Source organism: Colletotrichum tamarilloi (genome assembly GCF_030869305.1).
Source record: "Colletotrichum tamarilloi strain Tom-12 chromosome Unknown Scaffold_153.1, whole genome shotgun sequence".
NCBI lineage: Eukaryota > Fungi > Ascomycota > Sordariomycetes > Glomerellales > Glomerellaceae > Colletotrichum > Colletotrichum tamarilloi.
In genome coordinates this window covers 12,938-28,622 of record NW_026849536.1, presented here as the reverse complement: position 1 = coordinate 28,622, position 15,685 = coordinate 12,938, and the positions used below count along the sequence as shown (strand labels likewise).

Below are 15,685 nucleotides of genomic sequence, written 5' to 3'. Positions count from 1 at the left end.
TCAGTTTGACCAAAAACGCCGCTCCTCCCCGAGGAGCTTTGCTACTGTTGAAGTAGGCCATAGCTGGGTACCTACACCTGGTGAAGTCAGCGAAGAATATTGTGAAATATTTCGATTACAATACAGGCACTGGGGCATGCTACCAAGGGATGAGAAAGGAGATAACTTGCGCATAACAAACAGCGATTGAATGTTGCAAAAGTCAGCTTATACGCAATGAAACTAGTTGTCGGAAGGACTCACACACATAATCTTCCGTCGAATTATTGTTCACCTTAGTAGATTATCCTGTGAGTTTACATGATAAGAAGAAATGTAGGCCTAGGGCTGACGACACTATCCTAAGCACCGCAGCGCAGACGGATGGCAGTGTGATAAATACGTGTTGTTATGATGACCGAATGCGTCTATCTGGCAAGTATTTTCGTTAATTGAGGGATATCAAGTCATGCAGGGCTCATCCCATTTGTTTGGCCATACGCAAACAACGTAGTGACAATCTAGGTGGTGCTCCCTCTCATGCCCATAGTCCCTGCCGCGAAGTCGTTACTCGAGCCGTTTGTATTACGTGTATCAACTAACCGGACAATCTTGCTGACCATGCACCTATATGAGCACTATATGTTGGTAACTGAAGCTGTTTACGAACCATGACTGGCGTTTAGGATACGATTTCGTGACTGCGAGTTCTCCAGCCATCACGAGCGAGTAGCTAGAAAATATCTTTCGACCAACCCCTTTTGTATTAATCTCGTTCCTAGGTGCATGATTTGAGAGAGAGAGTCTGATAAGTAGCTGATGATCCCTGCTATGGCCAAAGTCCTATTGGGACCTTCTGATGCTGATCGAATATCCTGAGAGCAAAAACCGGACACTGATCTTGAACGTACGCGAAAGGATGGAAATTCCCGAAAAACCCAGTAAGGGATGGAATGGGTCTTAGAATCACAGGCCTTTTGTTCTATCAAAGCCTAGTGCTGCGTCGTGAAACCTCGTAGAGAAAGATAATCCTTCTGCGACCCTTGCCAAGTAAGTACGACGTGTCAATTGTGCTGGGAAGAGACTACTGAGCTCAAACCGGCGAAAGAACTCAGCAGCATTGTTGAAGACATACTTGTTCGAAATCTAATGGAAAGCATAAGAGGATCGCAACCCTTGAATTCGTTGAGAACAGCATAACACTGTCGTATACTACTCTGACACTCAATGCGGTCTCGATATTATGCAGCTTTCTACCGCATAGTGTCTTTTTGAGGATCTTCATTTTCCTGCTGGAAAAGCTTTGGATCGTACAACTTCCCGGTTCACCAGCTTCAGGGAGTCCAAGATGCTTCCACCCGGTAGTCCAGGCCGTAAGATCCTCAGATTTCTCTTCGGCATCAACGATAGGATCTACAATCTCATGTGGTTCCATGACAAAGGCATGCCAACGGAACATGTCGACCATACTCTGGTTACGATTATGTTGGGTGACGAAAGCGGAGCAGGAGGCCATCAGCCTCAGATAGAACCATACGACGACCTCAACGCGCGAGCCATGAGCTTTCATCTCAACGATATGCTTGGAACACCAGATCAAGTCGAGATGTACAAGGAATACCTGTCTAATAGCACTCCTCGTTTCTCGTTCTGGTATCAACTTCGGCCAGGGGCAAACCTTCCACATTTCAAGCCTCCCTTGGAGTACAAGCGGGACGCAATCACCGGACAAGAAAGCCGGGACAAGCACACACAACGTGAAGTTGACAAGGTAAAGTGGGACAAGATGGCCGACCATGACCCGCGGCCTATTGTAACACGTTCTTTGACGGAGTCTGAGCGAAAGGCCAAGAGACAGAAGTTGGCTAAGAGACGAGGCACAAACCCTGACATCACTCATCTCATCGTCACCCGCGCTGAGGAACATGCAGCGTCGTCGGTTTGCAACAGTACAACGTCTTACGGCCACGATATTGTATCCCTTTACGAGAAAACTTACTGCGATATAACCGTTAAGAGACTCCACAACCTTTGTGACAACATTTTGAAGGAGAACTGTTTTGACGTGCAACGAAGGACTCTGATAGGACATGGTGGAATCAATGCTCATGGCGAAATATCTGCGGTCGGTATTTCTCAGAAGCGATATAAAACGGCAGCCCACTGGGAAGAATGATCTCAACTCTCTTCGGAAGCTATGAAAGCGATCTGAGTCCCCAGAGTGTTGTAGATTTTCACGGGTTTATTCTACTGCTTTCGTTAGAACTTGAACCTAAGCTATGGATGTTTCCTCTGTGTTGTACAAAAGCAGAATCGTGGTTGCCAGCGAGAAATTACGCCTTATTTACCACACTCTGATAAAGACTCCTGCCGAATGAGTTCCTGGGGGTTTAAGGGCGTAAGACTTAAGAGTTGCTTTACTAGAACTAGAAACATCATCACCCCTCATTCAATGGGCTTTTGTCACGAGAAACGCCGAGGAATCAAATCGCTGAGTAGTTTATTTTCAAGCTCATCGATTCAGCTGCCTATCAATTGCCTATTTGGATATGTACTATTTAGAACGGTGTGCGCTGCATACATCGCTGAAGAAATAGTGCCTACGAGGAAGGCTTGGTGTTCTGAGTCAACCTCCTCAGAGATGCGATCTGGCCGTGACAAAATCCCACAGCCTGTTGCTTAATGCTATCCTCATGGTGTTGCTCAACTCGTCTGGCCCCAGATACCCAGGTGACGATTGTCTCCTCAGGACCGGAAGGATGAAGCTGTACGGCTGCAAGGACTTCCATTGCCGGACTCGGGCTCGGCTCAAGCACTTCGTACTGCAGCTTGAAGGCGTTGTGGTCGCACACGACGATGCGCTCATCAAAGTAGGTCTCACCAAAGTAGACGCGGCGGACGGCGCCCTGGCCGTATCCTTCCAGGACTGCGGATCGGGTGCAGCCCGGGATCAGGATCCGCTCAGCTCCGATCGCTGAGAGAAACGGCCAAATTTCGTTGGCAGGAGCATTGATTGTTTCTGTAACTGAGGCCAGGACGATCCTCCCATCTAAGTCTTCGATTGACATCTTCCGTCTTAATACCCCGATATCAGTAGCCGTAACTAATGGCAGAATATTTGCACAATAACTGAGTATATGCACATACCTAAAGTAGGAGGGTTCTTATCCTACTAGAGTAGGGTGTATTTTTCTTCGCAAATCAATGATTTGTGCCTATAGCTTACTTATTTATTCGCATCTTTCTCGCCGAAATGGTTCTGGATTAAATATGATTCTTGGTTTCCTTGACGCAACGATATTCGACCGTCAAACGGACGAAAGATGGAAATTTGTAAGCTCTAGAAGCCCTGTGTGTGCGGAGTCTATACGCGTTTCGGCCTCCTCAACGTACTATACTCCGAAAGCGAAAGCGAGAATCCACGTCAAAATGGCTTCGCTCTGAAATCTCAGTCGAGAGGATCCGTGTTTTTCTTTGCAAAGAACTCAGGAATCAGGTTTGGTATAGGTAGTTATCGGCATGGGCAAATTCTTGAACATCCTGCATGTAGTAGTGTTGTCGTCTACATACCTTAGCCTTCGGCCACTACCGTTATGAATGCAACGGACTGTGAGCACGGAGCGCGATGCAACAATCCCAAAGAGAACGCAAAGATGGTCTCTGAGAAGAGAAACGGTGCTATGATGTTTGGGGCTTCCGGTATCGTGAGCCTCCCAAGTTGCACATTCATTGGCTTTTTCTCCATACTCAAAATTCTAGCCCAGCTGGGTTTTGATGCTCTAGTGTCTTATCTACCTTACCCATCAACAGTCGCCTTCAGTCAATTCATAGGCATAAGCAAGAGGCCTATGGGCAGGAAAACGGCACGGTTAGAGGACGATCCGAGACTGAAGATACATACCGGACTCGATCTTACCGATGCTGACTTGACGTTGCAGAGACCAAAGGCTACCCCAGAGGTTGTGGTGTTGCATTCATACGTTACTGGTAGGTACAATTTCATTTGCTTGATTATCAAAGCACATCGCATCCAAATGGATTGGCCAAAAGACTTCTTGCAGCGTACACGGGCCATGAAAGTGATCTAGAAAACCCAGTCAAGATCAACGCTGCGATCATCGACAACGGCCTGGCAGCCGTCAAGCATCTATGCCCGAACCTCGAAATTGTTTCCCTACAGACGGGCGGAAAGGTGAGTGAAACTCCGGCTGCGAAAATTAAGTTTCACTAAAGGCTTCTTCCCTAGGGGTACGGAATTGTAGGATTCGGCTGGCCTCCCGGACCGTGGAAGGAAGACCTAGCCCGCTTGCCAGAACCGTACGCGTCCAAGATTTTCTAGTTCGCCCAGTGCGATGTGTAAGTAGAGACGCCGCTAACAGTTTGTGGAAATGGGTCGAAGTCAGGCCGTCCTTTCTGGTGAACTTTTCGACAATAGTCGCGCCTCCTCAACTCCCTCGTATCAGCCACATCTGATAAGGCCTACTCTACAGCCTGAATTTGTCCCCCAGTCTAACGTCATAAACGTGGTACAGAGCTTGGGGCTGTATCACTCATTCTATCTTTCTACGTATGGTGACGGAGCGTCCTGTCCCTTTCCAGGAACCTAAGAGTCCTGGACGGCACTGCACACCGACTCTTTTCAAGACCGGTAACCCGTTTCCATATTCACGTATCCTTGCACTCGTAGGAGACTCATGAGCGGCCATTAAATATCGAAGATGGCGATTCTGTTTCGTGGGAGATGAAGTGGCGATCTATTTGCAGCTATTTTGGCCTCAATGGAATCGGGCTACCAGAGCAGCTCACCAGCCAGACATTTGGCATCAACTGTCTCATTGCTCGGAAAGACAAGTAGCCAGACTGGGTCATCACGAATGGTCTTGAACGGAGCGCCCTCGTAAACGTTGATTAGGATATACTGACTGTCATTTTAACCTCGCCGATTCCTATCGACTATGACCTGACGGCATCTCGAGACATTGGGTTCACTGAGAGTTTAGAGCCGGGGAGAGGCTACATCCTAGCTTTTGATCGACTTGTAGAAGCAAAATTTCTGCCGCGTTACTGACAAATTGAAACTCAGCTCGACTTGCTGGCCAGGGTGCAGAGATTCTTTCAGCCTCAAGTATTGTCAAAAAGTCCAGGGAAGCGGATCCAGAACCCTACCGTCTTCAAGTGAGCTCATTATAACGGGCGATCAGTAGACCGATATAGGCATAGATTAGTTTACATTGTTAAATATTTTCACATCCTAGAGTTTCAAGACAGCCAATTCTGCGAAGCCGCGAGTTGGTGCTTGGTTCATGGCTGACCTATATGGCACAAGAGAACGCGGGAGGGTACTTGGTGATGGCAAGAGGGTTGCTGCACCCTAGATGTAAGACAGAACTCAGTGGGAAGCAAAAAGGTGCATATATGGATCCGCCTCAACAAGGGAATTGTAATCTACTACTAGCTTGATTGTGGCTAGGCTGGTGTTGAGGATTGACTTTCATAGAATCGAGCAGAACTGAACAAGCCGTAACTTATAGCCTAAGTGAATAAGATATAGATGGAGGAACTTAGCTTATGAGAAGGAGTCTCGAGAAGGTGTCGAATGCTCCTTGGTTGATCAAGGCTCGGATAGGCTGTGGTGCGTTATGCTCCAATAAGCAATTTTCGCCTAGTTTCTAGACGGTTCAAGCCCCCTCAGCCCATGTGTCCTTCCTTCCTATAAAGCGAATAGCCTACGCTTAGTCGTGGATTCGCATTGTTACCGTCATTGCATAAGCTAATATCGATCAAGTTGCTGAACGTAATCAAAAGCAATGATATGGCTTCCATTCGGCGATGACATCCGTGAGGATAGGGCGGCAGGGCTGCTTGTCGAAAATCCCTCCTCCGTCCGCCGTGACTTATCAGTTTCGAAACATTTTGGATCCAGAATCGAAGAAAGAAGAGCCTTAGTATGCTCTAACTCATGTCCCAGAGCCTTCTGGTTTCTAGAGCAAAATTATTTCACTTAACCTGGTAACATTTTTTAGTGCCCCGCCACGTAGACTCAACTTCTAAACAAAGCCTCCGGTGAACGAGAGTCATTTGAGTCCTTTTCCAGGGAACCAGGCTCAACCACTCTGCCTCGTATCCACACAAACGGGTGTAAATCGACATGAACGATAAGAATGCTCGGCACTCTATCCAGCACAGAATCAGTAATTGCATGCGCTTAGGTGTTTCCTTTCGCACAAAGCAGCAGATTGTGATCAATCACAGTGCGCTGGATTGTATACCATAGAGTAACTATCTTACCTTGCGTGTCAACGAGTTCAAGTTCCATACGCCAATCAAGGTTGTAAAGACCATGAATCGAACTTGAAGCTTGAAGCAGGGTTCCCCTAGATCAATAGGCTTGAGCCGAGGGCCCGCACCCACGGGATCCTCAATCAATTACCATGAACTATCGGAAGATGCTTTTGAGTCGGCGGATATAAGCCAAATATAACATGTAGGTTCTGACTGACAAAAAAGTCTCGGTCATCGTCGACCTGGCGATCACCAAGATAACTTTCTTTGGCCTTTGCTTGGCGCTAGTAACGGACTGCAGATTTGCATCTTCACTTGCATCTGCCAAATTATGAGAGAGAGCACATTGCCATCCAATTCTCCATGTCAGATGGCCTGCAAGTCCTAGCCCGTTTCTCCAGTACTTTGACGTGAGCTGTCTAATCCATCAAACTATGCATATACCAATGGGCAAAGAGCCGAGAGCCCACGTGAAGACGGGTTCTGGTACTCACTTGCCGATCATTGGCGCAATTCTTTGCTCCATCGGGAAAGCAATGCGGCGTCTTGGGCATGAAGTACGGACCACCGAGGCCAGGCGTTCGAGCACCATATTAGATTCCAACTGGGATGCACGCTGTACGCTTGAAGGTTTCAGCAGAAACACCAGACGACTTGTTACAGGAAGGACCGCCTCAGAGGAACTCTGTCTTCACAGGCAACCAGAGAGATCGAGATAAGTGACAGGCCATCCTAGTCAAATTGTTGATCATTGAGAGTGGCCGGTGGCAATTCATCAGGGCAAAATGACGATACCCAGTCCTGAGGCGGAACTTTCGCCCGATGAAATAGCCGAATTGATGGAAAGAAAGACAGGCTTGTGAATTAGGGTGTTCGTAGGCCCGCCCCATCAAAATATGATGAGTCGCTCTGGCTTAAGTATTGATCGCTCAATGACTATTGTTTGTGTTTCTGAGGTCTACATGTACGCACCGTGACAGGTGGAGGCCGCTCTCTCAAATGCAGACGCTGACGAGAACCGTTCTGGCGCGGTTGATGGTTCGTGTATGTCTAGAACGCCTCGCTCAAAAATGCATCTCAACGTCCCTCGTGGTCATACCCCAATAATAATCGGTAAGAAGAATAGGCTTTAGGCTTTTTGCCGGTCTGGATGATCTTGTACACCAACCTTTGACCTCCTCTTCTCTCTCTGAGCCCGCCACTTGGGCCCCCAGAATTGATTGACAACCTGAATGGGAGACACAGCTATGACCGCCATGCCGAGGACAAGGAACGCGGTGCCAGGGCCAACGGCGTTGAGCATCTGCTCTGCGAATGCCACACCGAGAGCTGCCAGCCCGCAGCGGACCACATTATTGATGGCTGTGGCACTCGCGCCCTCACCGGGACAAAGATCCGAAATGATGGTCTGGTTCAGCGCAAAGATGGCGTTCGCCGATGCGGCAATAAGAAATTGCATTGTCAAGGGCAACGCAATCCATCCCGGTCGGGATATTGCATTGGGATACGCCAAAGAAAAACCGTAGCCGACGATAGAGGCAACGAATAGGAAGACTATCCACGGGAGGCGTCTCAGACGGGCCTGCTCCAAAGGGAAATCCGGCGCAATATCTTTGGGTGACAGTTCCTCGTCGTAAGGGATGTTGTGGGTTTCCTTGTATTTGGTCTCAACGGCTTTGTAGTCTCGAGTCAGAAGTTTGCCCGCAAACACGGAGCCGACAATGGTTCCAATTCCTACCCCCACAGGTCAGTCACGTCCGAGCAGTCCCGCTTCCATCGGAGTTCAAGCCATCCAATCAGTGTTTGATGTTCGGAAGGAGTAGGTTCTACTGACCATTGGGTATGAATGCTACACCAAGAAGGAGTTCGTTCAGTCCGAACCGCTCCTTGAACAGTGGAGTTGTGCTGGTCGTTACCATGTTCCAGATGGCATAGATCACACCACCCCAGACGAGGTTGATCACCAAGTCCTTCTCTTTGAAGAGCTTGAACGGCCTCAAAAAGGTCCAAATGGTAATCTTGCGATTCAAAGGTCCATCTGGATCCTCCATATACTTCGGCTCCTTTGTCACATATCTGTAAAGCGGCTTGTAGATGATGCCGTTCAGACGGAGGGATCCATTGCCAGCAATAGTTCTCAAAGTCTCTGGTAGGAATACCATGATAGTGATGAGAATCAGCGACGTGGCGATGAGCAAGAAGACAAACACGGATCGAAAGCCCAAGGAATTGGCGAGAGCACCTCCTAACAGCGGGCCGATCGCTGTGCTGAAATTTCGGACTACAAAGAATTAGATGTCGTTCAAGACCCCAGCGGAGAGTACCACAACTCACTCGCTTGATAGAAGCTGATGTATGCCCCCCTTTCGGCCGTCGGAGAGATATCCTGGATAACACCGTTGCCTGTCACACCAGACACGTTAGCTGCCAAGTTTGGAAACTGAAGAGACGGCTGAGACGGAACACCTACCGATACTGACAGTTGAGGCACTTCCTGCAGCTTGGAGGCCCCGGAAAATGAGTAATACCGCGTAGTTTGGCGAGAAGCTCAACGCGATATTGGCACCAATGTAAACGCCCATGGAAGCGATGTAAGTTGGTCGCCGGCCGAGCGTGTCAGACATGGGGCCCCATAGCAGTGGTGTAACGGCTTGCATGATCAAGTAAGACGTAATTGTGAGTGACACTTGTGATGCGCTAACCTTCAGCTCCTGGATTGTACGTTAGCATCTGCCGGGCGCGTGAATTGTTTTGAAAGAATGACGAATAGTTTCCACTCACCTTTGATATTGCATCCAAGGAAGGGTTGTAAATGTTGGATGATAACCCGGAGAAGAGACCCGCAGAAGCAATAATAACTAGAATAAACCACTTGTGCCTCTTGGTGAAGACCGAAAACGGTTCATCATTACCATCATCGTTGTCGTCGTCTTGCTGACTCCCCATCTCATTGGAATCGTCGAAAGGATTCCGGTCTTGGCCTCCACGTCCCTCGTCATACTGATTGTACTGGGAGTCTTCAAACGACTTGGTGCGGAGCTCTCCAGTGCTGCTATCCTTCTGCCAGGTCCTCTTCCGGATGGGCGGCGGTCTCAGCGGCAGAATGTTACGGCCGCGCGGGGCTCCTAGTCGGATGCTGGTGCCGGCCCGAGATAACCGAGTGGGAAAGGCCTTTTCGTCATAGTATCGGTCCGGCATGTACTCGTAGTCATGAGCGAGAAAGTTGTACGCTGCAGCTGATGCAGCAGTCAGACTTCCGAGCAGTCCCCTCCTCACGTCCGGTCGCGGCGGCGGCTGCGGCTGTAGCCGATTGGGATCCATAGCTTAATTTGACTCTGAATCCCTTTTCTATTTCGTCGGTTCAAAAATGAAAGAAATCAAAGTATGGAAGACCAGATCTTGGCCCCGTGGACAGTTGCTACGCTCGGTTATCTCATGCATATAAAGAACAATACTGGCCAAGTCCACCGGCTGGTCTGGAAGTCCAATTCAGCTTTCACCGCCACGCTGTGACGCAGCCAGCTAGTATTCATCATCGTCCTGACGTCAATTAGAGATCGCGAACACGGCTGGACGAGCTAAATCGAATTTCGATAATCAGCTCGAGAAAGAAACCTCCAAGTTGAAAAGAGGACCAGGTTTACCCTCGCGCGAGGTGGTCCGGGGATGCCTGCGACTCCTCGCACGGCCGCCCACCCCAAATGCATGAGAAGCGCAAGGAGGCATGGGAGGCTCAAGAGGTTACAGAAAATGGTTTCGCAAAACACTGAAGCTATTGGTCGTCCCATCTTCTAGACCACTTCTGCCTCCTTTGTGAAACAACGAGGCTGCTTCGACGCCGCGTCGCAGTCATCGCCAACAACGAGTCGACGCTTCGAAGTCTATCTATTGCTCTCCCCTCCACCCCCCTTCTCCTCTCAACACAAACAGTAGAGGAACTTTAAGGGCAGAGGAAACAAACCGGAGCAGAGAAAAAGAGAGGGTCGGGGAGCGCACGTTCACCTAATGGGCCAAAGCCGGCCCTTAATCGATCACCTTCTTTTCCTACTGTCTCCGGCAACCGTGTTAATGACACCCAATTCCCATCATTTATACCCGTCAGTCGGAAACTTGACGCACACTTGCCCATTTGGGACACATCTCAACCCCGTAGACCAGCGCGAAAAGGCCCGGGCCCGAGTGGTGGCGCCTCGGCCTCCAAAGTTTGACACGAGCCAGAAGTCAAATGATGGATGGAACTAGCAGAGACTGACAGAATGGACGAGCACAAGGCCTGAATAAGAAGTGCATGGGTTCCACCTCGCTCACTACCCTGGCCGCTGCCTTATCTAGTATCCCAGGACCCTTTCTCTCGGTTATTCGCAACCGGGCTAGCACGACAAGCGCATCTGTGATACGCTTGACAAGTGCTTCACGACCTGTCGGCTCACCTACCGAAGCAGAGATGTTTTAGACAGTGAATCGACGTACCGAGCAAAGTAGAAGACCGACTAGCCACTCCAGCAACAACATTACCGGCGTGGAGGGTGAAGCAAGTGATGGATATGGGAAACCGTAACGTCGCCAAGCGCGACGAGGAAGAGGAGGAGGAGATTCAAGATGTTCGCCGACAAATGCAAGACGCCGAAGCAGCCAATGCTCAAGCTGTTGCCGCAGGAGCTGCAAAGCAAGCGGGCGCGCCCAACGCCAACGCGCTCCCTCTCGATCCGAACCAGCTTCTCTCAGTCCTAGGTCTACTCAGCGGTCAACCTCAAGCCACACCGGCGGCGCCTGGACAGCCTGTGGCTACAGGACTGCCTCCGAACAACAATGCCAACGTACCGACGGTCACCATCTTCGTAACGGTGACGCCCCCAGCTGCGACACAGACCGTGATGATCATGGTCCCGACAACAGTCACGGTGACTGCGACACCAGTAGCGCCTCCCCCAGTTAATCAGCCTCCTCCTCCACCGCCAGCTCCGCCAGTCCAGACATCACCGCCGCTGCCGCCAGCAGCACCGCCGATGAGCACTCCGCCACCTCCTCCTCCGCCGGTCGTCGCGCCCCCACCACCTCCACCACCTCCTCCAGCCAGCGGGCTCACGATGCCTCTTGTTGGAGCTAGCCCGTTCCCGATGCCGCCTCCTGCGGCGTCCGTGTCTGCGCCCATGTCTTCAGCTTCATCAACAGGAATTCCCAAGGGAGCCGGCGGTACTCCCACAGCTGTAGTATTGTTGGGTGTCTTCGGCGGTGTTGGTAAGTCAAGCTTGACGAAGCTCAACTGGTAAGTTATCCGCTAACAGAGAGCCTAGCTGGTGTGTCCCTCTTAGCAATGGGAGCATTCGTATATGGTTTGATGAGAAGAAGAAAGAATAAGTCTGAAGCAGAGGTAAGCATCTAATGGATTCCTGAATATCAGCTAGGCGCTGACGAGGTGTTAGACTGCGAGCGTCCAGAGTATGCAAATTGGAAGGCCAATGCCCTCCTGAGTTCTTCAACAGAACCAGTGAGGTGTGGCGTTGTAGACTTTTCCCAGATTATTGGCGGTGTCATCAAGGCAACTTCATGGTCTAGAGTTGATAGTAAAATTCGGACATACCCCAACACACCAGACGGCAAAATTTCCCGGTTACCTCAGGCGAGGGAAAAGGCAGGTATCTGCTGGATTTCCGCTTCTCCCATTCCAGTTACTTCATGTAAGATCAGAAGCGTTGGAAATTTTGGAATACAATTATTGTCTATTGTTTAATATTATACACTCAAAAAATCCGCTGGGCGTAATCGTGATGAAAAGACACACTCACCGCATAATCATGCTGGTGGCTGAGGCAAGCCGTCCCATACCTCTTTCAACCATTCGGCGACTTTGGCGGCGATGATCTCGCTGTTCTTTTCCGTAGTGCAAAAAGCGTGAGGAAGTCCCGTATCGTCAATCTCAACCCTCGCCCAACCGTTCTCGATGTGCTTCTCTCTGGCTCTGATGAAGTGGTCCCTGAAATGGTCTCCAACCCAGTGATCCTTCTTCGCGAAGAAGAAGAAGAATCTAGGAGCAGCTCGCTTGCCGTTCCCCACATCGTCCTCTTCAACCTCCCAGAGTTCCTTATCCCACTTCTCCTCGGTAATCACTTTCATCTCATCTTTGCCCATGTGAATGGCTTGCCATACTCCGTCCCGACTCTTCAAGAAACTGGTCGTGACATCTGCTGCTTTGGGACCCATGCCTAGAACATTGCCCACGAACCACCGGAGCGCGCCCGCCGGCCAGAGGTTCAAAAACTTTTGTGCGATCACGTGTGCGGTATTGTCGAGGAATGGCGTCGTACGGATGAGTTCCATTTGCTTTCCGCTCGGCGATTTGGAAATATGTGTGACCGTTGGGAAGAGCAGCATGCCCGTGAGAAGCTTGAGATGGGGCGCACGCGAGGGATCCTTTAGGTGCCGGTGGAAAATCTCAAGGGCAATGTAGCTACCGACAGAATGGCCCGCGATCACGACAAAGTCATATGGCTCGCCCTTCTTGCCCGGCGAATTGCGCGAAGAGTCTGTCCGCCGCAATGATGCCAAATGGTCAAAAACAAGCTCAATCTGATGTTCCACATCATACGGCGGGCTGTCTTTACTGAACGGCTCGTGGCTGTCATCTCTAAACCCAAACAGATCGCGGCCGTGGACGTGAATCTGACCGTCGGCCCAGCCGATGCGGGCCTTGAGCGCATCGAAGAAGTCGGTGTAGTAATCGACAAGCCCTGGGTTGCCGGGAATGAAGAAAAAGAGGCCGTGTCCCGCCGCCATTGTCTGTGTTCGCGTGTGTGTAAGAGTGTCTTTCTTTTTTTTCTTGCGCTTTGGTGAAGCCGTCTTGCAACACAGCACGGCCCGCACAGATTCTGTCGGCTCTGTGCCGAGAGTTGACGTCGTCTAAAGTCGAGAAGCCCGGCAACGAGAGTCGGAACTTTTGGAAAGGAGGTTGAAGGACGGGAGATCCACCTCGGCAATGAATCGCGAAATTGGTGGGCAGTTTCCACGCGTTGCATTAGTGTCGGAGATAATGCGCCGTCGGCGTTTATCTCACTACGTGCTCGACGGTACGTACCTCGATTCTGGTGATGGCTTCATTTCGCCGAGCACTGGTGATGTAACGATTGCACACCCCGTACTTTGTTGAACATAATTCACTTGAGATTTATTCTTGTCCATGGTCGCCTGTATTCTACTTATAGTCGCCGGAACCTGAGGGATCGCACCAAACGTATTGAAGGCATGCTTCTCCCGCGTGTGCCCAGAGAGATGTGTACCTAATTATACCCACGCCGTACATCATGTCTTAACAGAAAGATCTTCTCTTCAAATTCGATCAGCCGCATCAGAACTTAAATCGGAAACTGGGATGCATCCATCCAAGTCTAAACTCATGCTCTTCTGCCGATTGGCCGTCCCTTTGACTCTCGTCTAGTCGAAAATCGCGCTGGCCTCGCGACCGTTTCTCGTTCTCCCGCTTCATATACAGGGGCAAAACAATTCCTATCACCAATAACACAACCAGGCAGCCAAAGTTGATGAAGTGCCCTTTGAGATATCTGAGAAATGACAGAGTCAGTGAACGGACACGCGCAAGAGTATCCATGAGGGTAACCTACCTGGGCGATTCATCTTTAATGTAGGTAAAGGAAGCGAGAAAGGCAGCCGAGTTTCCGATCGACAGTAAGAAACCCAAAGCAACGGCACGGACATAGTGCGGTGATGCATTGATACTCATCCATGTGAGCGCCAGAGGAGGTGTTGCGTTGACTGACATGGCGACGAAAAATGAGCCAGCGTACTGAACCTTGATGTTCATGTAGAACGGTGCCGGACCGATGTGGGCCCCAACGATCATCAGGATGTACCCGAAAATGCCGGTCATACTGCACACATTCAAGGGCAGCGCAGTCTTTCCAGACCGACGACTCCAGAAGGAGATGCCAATAGTGAAGATCAATGCCGCAAAGTTGGGGGGAGCTGTCATCAACGATGCCTGCAGCTTTTTGTATCCCATGGCAGATATAATCGTCGGGAAGAACATGGAAAAGCTGTAGATGGCCTGGATAGAGCAAAAGCTTCCGAGAGCCATCAGAATGGTGATGACATTAAGGATTGCCCCTGAAATAGTTTTCCATGTAAGAGGATCCTTCTTATTCTGGAGCCTCGATATACCACCCTGTCGATCATCTGATGCTGATTCTTGGTCGGACAGGCGAGGATTGCCGAGATAGTGCCATTGATCTTGACATTGCATTCTCGTAACAGCCAGAGCCCTTTCAGTCGGCGAGAGAAATTTGGCGCCAGCAGGTGTGTGTGGCAAGATCAAAAGCAGCAGGAGGCCCAGCAAGACGGTCAAGGCCCCTTCAATGAAGAAAATCCAAGGCCACCCGTCATAGCCGCGGACCTTAATCTGTCCAAGTCCAGCAGCCATCAAGCCACCGAGAAACCCAGCAAGGGCGGTACTCGAGTAGAACAAGCCCACACGAAGAATGAGCTCATCGGCAGTGTAAAAGAAGCCAAGGTATATCAGAACACCACCAAGGAAAGAGCTTTCGGTTAAGCCAAGGAAAGCGCGCGTAATGCAGAGGCCGACGAAGTTGGTGATGAAACCGCTGAGAGTGGTAACTATCCCCCATGAGATGATCAAGAGCGGCAGCCATATGGCACCTCCGACACGGCGTACGGCTAGGTTTCCTGGGATGTTGAACAGTATGTTGAGGATGAAGAACATTGCCAGAGCTGCATTGAATTGGTTGCCAACCAGCTTGAGGTCTCGCTCGAGTCCATTGATACGAGCGAGAGCAATGTTGCTCTTGTCGATGAAGAAGAGAAGATGTGCAAGGAACATAGAAGGTACCAGCCTGTGATCGAACTTGCGGACGAGGCTCGATCGGATCTTCTCTTTCTGCGCAGCGTTTCTTGGGGAGATGGAATCGGTATTAGTGTCGCTTGTTGTTTGTCCGATAGCATCACCGCACTTCTCCTCATAAGAACCGGTAGCATCAAGACCAGCTCCATCAATTTTGCCATCTCTGCTCAAGTCATGGTCTGCCGGCGAACATTTGCTGTCGTTTGAGATTCCAGAACCTTTCGCCATTTCGAAAGACAATTATTTACGTGAAGGGAGAAATTGATTGAGAGATGGTTCATAATTTGGGCTGTTTGCTAGTGACAAGTCTAGAAACTTGAGCTTGAGGGGTAGCCTCCAACTCGAAACTGATGCGACTCCACGGCCTTGATAATGAATGGGGATAATTGCTCCGAGGTTAGTGACACAACTCACCCGAGAGGAAAGACTGGTCGGGATGTGCCACTGGCGCTAGAATGGTCCTCAACAGTATTGGCATTTCGACACGGCCAATCAGGTCTGTTGGCCACAGCCGCGATTCTTCTCTCATTGTCTGGATACGACCTACCACATGGC

General features: G+C 50.1%; 8 protein-coding genes across 8 annotated transcripts; 3 read left to right on the top strand and 5 right to left on the bottom strand.

The window, feature by feature from the left end:
• Window positions 1-1,327: 1,327 nt before the first annotated feature.
• CTAM01_15218 (uncharacterized protein) lies at window positions 1,328-2,155 on the top strand (the record flags this gene model as incomplete). Its single annotated transcript, XM_060531216.1, has 1 exon — window positions 1,328-2,155. The coding sequence occupies one exon, from the start codon at window positions 1,328-1,330 to the stop codon at window positions 2,153-2,155; it is 828 nt and encodes a 275-aa protein (XP_060374206.1).
• Window positions 2,156-2,579: 424 nt separating this feature from the next.
• On the bottom strand, window positions 2,580-3,047 carry CTAM01_15217 (uncharacterized protein; the record flags this gene model as incomplete). The annotated part of the gene is made up of 1 exon (XM_060531215.1): window positions 2,580-3,047. One exon carries the CDS (start codon window positions 3,045-3,047, stop codon window positions 2,580-2,582), a length of 468 nt encoding a protein of 155 aa, XP_060374205.1.
• Window positions 3,048-3,632: 585 nt separating this feature from the next.
• CTAM01_15216 (uncharacterized protein) lies at window positions 3,633-4,318 on the top strand (the record flags this gene model as incomplete). Its single annotated transcript, XM_060531214.1, has 3 exons — window positions 3,633-3,966; window positions 4,041-4,171; window positions 4,226-4,318. 3 exons carry the CDS (start codon window positions 3,633-3,635, stop codon window positions 4,316-4,318), a joined length of 558 nt encoding a protein of 185 aa, XP_060374204.1.
• A 3,072-nt stretch (window positions 4,319-7,390) lies between these two features.
• Window positions 7,391-9,582, bottom strand: CTAM01_15215 (major facilitator superfamily transporter; the record flags this gene model as incomplete). The annotated part of the gene is made up of 5 exons (XM_060531213.1): window positions 7,391-7,995; window positions 8,096-8,542; window positions 8,596-8,664; window positions 8,732-8,972; window positions 9,043-9,582. 5 exons carry the CDS (start codon window positions 9,580-9,582, stop codon window positions 7,391-7,393), a joined length of 1,902 nt encoding a protein of 633 aa, XP_060374203.1.
• Window positions 9,583-9,689: 107 nt separating this feature from the next.
• Window positions 9,690-10,049, bottom strand: CTAM01_15214 (uncharacterized protein; the record flags this gene model as incomplete). The annotated part of the gene is made up of 2 exons (XM_060531212.1): window positions 9,690-9,839; window positions 9,906-10,049. The coding sequence occupies 2 exons, from the start codon at window positions 10,047-10,049 to the stop codon at window positions 9,690-9,692; spliced, it is 294 nt and encodes a 97-aa protein (XP_060374202.1).
• Window positions 10,050-10,799: 750 nt separating this feature from the next.
• Window positions 10,800-11,732, top strand: CTAM01_15213 (uncharacterized protein; the record flags this gene model as incomplete). Its single annotated transcript, XM_060531211.1, has 3 exons — window positions 10,800-11,499; window positions 11,556-11,632; window positions 11,685-11,732. 3 exons carry the CDS (start codon window positions 10,800-10,802, stop codon window positions 11,730-11,732), a joined length of 825 nt encoding a protein of 274 aa, XP_060374201.1.
• Window positions 11,733-12,054: 322 nt separating this feature from the next.
• On the bottom strand, window positions 12,055-13,035 carry CTAM01_15212 (uncharacterized protein; the record flags this gene model as incomplete). Its single annotated transcript, XM_060531210.1, has 1 exon — window positions 12,055-13,035. The coding sequence occupies one exon, from the start codon at window positions 13,033-13,035 to the stop codon at window positions 12,055-12,057; it is 981 nt and encodes a 326-aa protein (XP_060374200.1).
• Window positions 13,036-13,603: 568 nt separating this feature from the next.
• Window positions 13,604-15,358, bottom strand: CTAM01_15211 (major facilitator superfamily transporter; the record flags this gene model as incomplete). The annotated part of the gene is made up of 2 exons (XM_060531209.1): window positions 13,604-13,817; window positions 13,878-15,358. 2 exons carry the CDS (start codon window positions 15,356-15,358, stop codon window positions 13,604-13,606), a joined length of 1,695 nt encoding a protein of 564 aa, XP_060374199.1.
• Window positions 15,359-15,685: the final 327 nt, after the last annotated feature.